General features: G+C 46.2%; 1 protein-coding gene across 1 annotated transcript in view; it reads right to left on the bottom strand.

Annotated features, from left to right (window-relative positions):
- Positions 1-316: 316 nt before the first annotated feature.
- The window catches only part of SLC7A14 (solute carrier family 7, member 14), a 110,631-nt gene continuing 106,103 nt past the window's right edge, over positions 317-4,844 (bottom strand). The window contains exon 8 of the mRNA XM_010835237.1: positions 317-1,364. Coding sequence (XP_010833539.1) covers positions 1,042-1,364 — 323 coding nt within the window. The 3' untranslated portion in view covers positions 317-1,041. The remainder of the gene's footprint in view (positions 1,365-4,844) is intronic.

Below are 4,844 nucleotides of genomic sequence, written 5' to 3' on the forward strand. Positions count from 1 at the left end.
CAATCAAGTGGCTGCATATCTCAAAAAACTTCAGAATTTATAATTTTAGAAATCTGAAATAGAGTTTGCAATGTGATCTCAGTGGCTGGGTCACTTCTCCTTGTAAAGCTTTTTTATCTGATCATAAAACAAATAGCCTACTTCTTCAAGGCATATTAGTGCCATGAAATCATGCTCCACTTTGCCTTCTTTCATCATGTCAGCAGGAGCTTAGAGTCTGGTATAAGAGAAGGCATGACATGACAGAGAGTTAATTTTTGCCAGTGCCCTTCTGGCTTTCACTGCAAGAGATGGTTATTCAGGGTTTTTTTTTTTCCTCCTGGGCATTTAAGTAGAGTTTTGATGGTGCTTCTTACCTTATTATTGGGTCTGACTGTCTTACAGTGAGTCTGAGATCTTTGGGATCATGGTTTCAGAGTTCCTGACCTTTGCTGCATCCTAAAGTTCTAGTTTGGAGACTGTGAGAACCTTGGCGAAGGAAAAAGAAGTATGCATCACCATGAATTTGTTTTTGTGAGATTTCAGAACAAAATGTTGCTTTCTGAGAAAGTGCCAAGTGCCACGTGGCCTCGAGGAGTGGCTCTCAGCCTAGCGTTCTAACAGGGCTTTGCCCTTGAGATCTCAGGTGGTTGAAATGCTGTCTTCTGCCCAACCCCACCTGCTTTGGCACATCTCCAGGGGTTTCACTCCCTGCATCTTGGGGCCTTAGTAAGAAGCAAAAAGATTCAACCAGCAAAGCAAAGGCCTGGGAGACACTGCCATCAGCTCTGATGGTTGCACCTGATAGAATTTCTCATAGCTTTTAGTTTAGTTTTTTGTTTGTTTTTGCAAGGGGACTAGTTATGGGACCCGGGTGAAGCCCTTGCACAGAACGGTCATGAAGAGCAGAGGTGGCCAATGACAGGCTATGACTGGGGACTGACTTTGGGGAAGGCTGGAGTTTTGAAATGAGAGCCAAAGAAGTTTCCACCTTCTAGCCCACGGGTGAAGTTACTGAAAAGAAATCACCACCATGTCTGCACATTTCTGGTGTGTGTGCTCCTACTCTGGAGAGTAATCTAACTCATCGTTTGCAATCAGGGCCTCTGAGTTCTGTTTGTGTTTGCTTTTGCTCTTCGCCTTGCTACTCGTCCGGGTGTTGGGCTGCGTATCTGACATCTGCTGGTAATAGAAGCCTTTGTCCTCGGCCGGCCCGCCCCAGTTCTCCTGGCTCTCGCCCTCAGTGGCATAGGAGAAGCCCTCCTCCACTGAGAAGGGATCGTCCACGTCGTAGCGCTGGTAGGTGCTCTGGTGCAGGGCTTCTTCTCGGGCGCTGATTTCCAGGGTGCTATTCCAGATGCCGTACCCAAAATAAATGAGCATACCTGCAGGGGGGTGGGGTGAGTGGGAGGAAGCACAGGTGAATAAGCTGTTGTTTGGGGATCCACGCGTCAAGTAGGGGGCTTACTCTCAATGATGAGAGCAGACCTGGTGGTGGATGTGTTTTCTTTGGTCTGCACAGTGTTTTGAAAAGATTTGACTTAGATGCCATTTAAAAATGGTAAATCTTTAAACAACCAATACTTAGAACCGAAGGACTGACAATGCTGTACCCACATTCCTACATGGAAACTTCTGGCTGGAGGTGAGAACTGGCCATCTCTTTGGTTAGGATATGGCGCACTTGAGGTCCCCTCAGTCCCCACTCCCCTGTTGACATCTAGCTCACTATACTCGTGTAGGTGCCAGCCAGGAATTTGCCTTTTCTTGTTTAAATAGTTACGGATCTCCCACAGTGTACTCCCAGCCTTCTCATAGCATTTTACTATCCCAGATTTCCACTTATGGGCTCATTCTTTTATTTCACCACATGTGTGGGTGCTAAGTTGGTTTGGTTGTGTCTGACTCTTTGCAACTCTATGGACTATATAGCCCACCAGGTCCCTCTGTCCATGGGATTCTCCAGGCAAGAATACTGGGATAGATTGCCATTTCCTTCTCTGGGTGATCTCCTCAGCCTGGGATCGAACCCACGTCTCTTCTGTCTCCTACGTTGGCAAACGGGTTCTTTACCACTAGTGCCACCTGGGAAGCCCCATTTTACCACGTAGCAACATGCACGTATGAGCCTATGATTTACTTTGCCCCTTTTCACTCACCAGAGTCATAATACTTTACTGTCACTCAGCTGTCCACTTTCGTTTGTGGACTCAGTGCCTGTGGACTCTCATGCCACTGTTAGGACCTTAGGATATCTGTTGTGTGATTATCTGTACAGGGTGGCTCTAGTTTATAGACTGTAGAAAACTGCCACATAATGTTTGTTGAAGGGATGAATGAGAACTCCCAATGAGCATGAAATGTTCGGTGCAACCTCCTTGTTTTGATGTCATTCCAAGCAAAGGAAAGAAGCCTGCCTTCCTAGTTAACCTGTAGCATTATATGGGCTAATGTCTCATTTCTGTAAGAATTTTTAGGGAAAAAATATATGAAAATAGTTTGAGAAAAGCCCATGGAGGCTCAGGGCCTGGAATGCTGAGAAGCATAGCATTGGAGGCCAAGGAGCATGATGGTTAAGAAGGTGAGGTCTGAGTACAAATCCTGCCTGCATTACTGTGTAACCCTGGACCAGTTACTGGGCCTCATTGTGCCTCAGCTTTCTCTTGTATGAAATCTCGAGAGTACTGTACCAATACAGGGAGCTGCTATGAGGAGGGAACGACGTAAGCGGTGATTCTCAACCCTGGCTGCACCCAGCGGGTCACCTGGGGAGTTCCTGCACAATCCTGATACCTCATCCCTTGGCGATTCTGATTTAATTGGTCTTCATCGTGACTCAGGTGTAGGTGTTTTTAGAGCTTCACAGGTGATTCCAGTGGTCAGCCAAAGCTGAGAACCCCTGAGATAAGGAACCTTAAAGCTCCTGAGGCAGGAATTCCCTTGCAGTCCAATAGTCAGGATTTACCATTTCATCGCCCTGGGCCCAGTTCAATCCCTGGTTGGGGAACTAAGATCCCGCCAGCTGCACAGCTTGGCGAAAAAAACAATGTTGGGGGTTGGGGCTTCAGCATGAATTTGGGAGGGATACAATTCAGTCTGTAATATTAATATAGACTAACAAAGGAGATAAAATGGACTCATAAAATACCACTGCAAGCCTTGTGATGTGGCAAAAAAACCCCCCAAAAACCTCCTGATGCGTGTGCTCCACTGCCAACTTCGGCCATTTGGTGACCTGGCCACTGCCGTCCCCTCGGTTTTGCAACTCCTTCCAGGTACCAACACACTCTTCTGGGTGGCACTAGTCTCTCTGACTTTGCTAACCCTGCGGGCATCTGCTGGGCTGTTTGCTTAGAACCACAAGGTGAAGCCTGCTTTCGCTCTGGTCCCCGAGGTATTCTGCTTCCTTTTGAATTTGAAGTGTGTCTTTTTAAGCTTGGATTTCTCCCTCCTTGTCTCAAATGACTCTCCCTGCCACCACCACTCCTCCCTGCCATTTTCCTGTGAAATCAACTTTCCAGGAGCCAAAGTAAGCAGAGATTTATCGTCCTAATTGGTAATAAATCCTGGAGTTAATCATTGGCAGATGTGGCTGTTCTCAAATAGCAATTTCATTTTTTCTGAGCATGGATCTTACTCTTTCTTGGCTGGGGCTGGGGGTGGGGTGGGCATGGGGGATAGTTCTTATCGTTGTGGAGAACAAGGCACCAAATCGAGGCCTCTTTTAAAAGGGCTAGCAGTTTGCTGCTTGGAGAATACCTCTGTTGGAAACACATTTGAAATGAGAGAGTAAATTTCAGGAGACTGAGTTTATTGTCAGGCACACACCTCCTTTTGCCCAGTTTTTCTTTCTTGCTATCTTTTCTCCTAGGCATCCAAGTAGGTGGCAAAGCTTGCCTCCTCTGTCTGCTTGGTATCTGTTATGTCAGTTCTTTCCTTTTTATCCCGTTCTCAGATCCTGTTTGTAAGTGTGTTGTTTCCCTACTAAACTTAATAAAATTTTTTTCTTTTCCCCTTGCCCCTGGCTTCTCTTCTCTGTACTGCAGAGGTCATCAAGCACTGGTTTGACATCTATTCTGACAGACCTTCCCCTAACCCCACCAAGTATTGAGATGTTTTGTCTGATAGACTATGAAGTGAGTGTGAAAGTGTTAGTCGTTCAGTTGTGTCCGACTCTTTGTGACTCCATAGACTGTAGCCCGCCAGGCTTCTCTGTCCACGGAATTCTCCAGGCAAGAATACTGGAGTAGGTAGCCAGTCCCTTCTCCAGGGGATCTTCCTGACCCAGGGATTGAACTTCCATCTCCTGCATTGGAGGCGGATTCTTTACTGTCTGAACCCCCAGGGAAGCCCATCAGCTAGATTGGTTTATGGTAATTCTCTAAGAACTTTGGTGTGATTCCTTATAGAATCATAGAGATTTAGAGCTGGAAAAGAGTCTGTGTCATTTATCTGTTTGAATACCTTCATTTTACAGATGGAGAAATGGAGACTGGGAAAGACTGAGTCACTTGCCTGGGCGTTTGATAGGCAGCACCAGCAGTCCATGAGAGAGAGAAGGCTCTAGCTTATCCAGCCCTTCACATCCCCTCCCTTGCTGGGTTAGAGACTGCCTAGTGCAGAAATAGTCAGTACGAGCTTAGGTTTTGTTTTGGGAGTGGTTGGCTTGGAAGGAACATGAGTATGTATACGTGTGTGTGTGTATGTGTGTGTATGTATGTGTCAGTACGCAAATGTGTCAACTATGATTACTTTGGGAAAGCAATCCATGGAAACTTGCCACATAAATATTTATGGGCCTTTTAATGTTTGCTCTGAGCCCCCTACAGTTTCTAAGGCGTGTCATTCTATCTTCAAAAGTACAT

This window comes from Bison bison, unplaced genomic scaffold, assembly GCF_000754665.1.
Source record: "Bison bison bison isolate TAMUID 2011002044 unplaced genomic scaffold, Bison_UMD1.0 scf7180017864040, whole genome shotgun sequence".
NCBI lineage: Eukaryota > Metazoa > Chordata > Mammalia > Artiodactyla > Bovidae > Bison > Bison bison.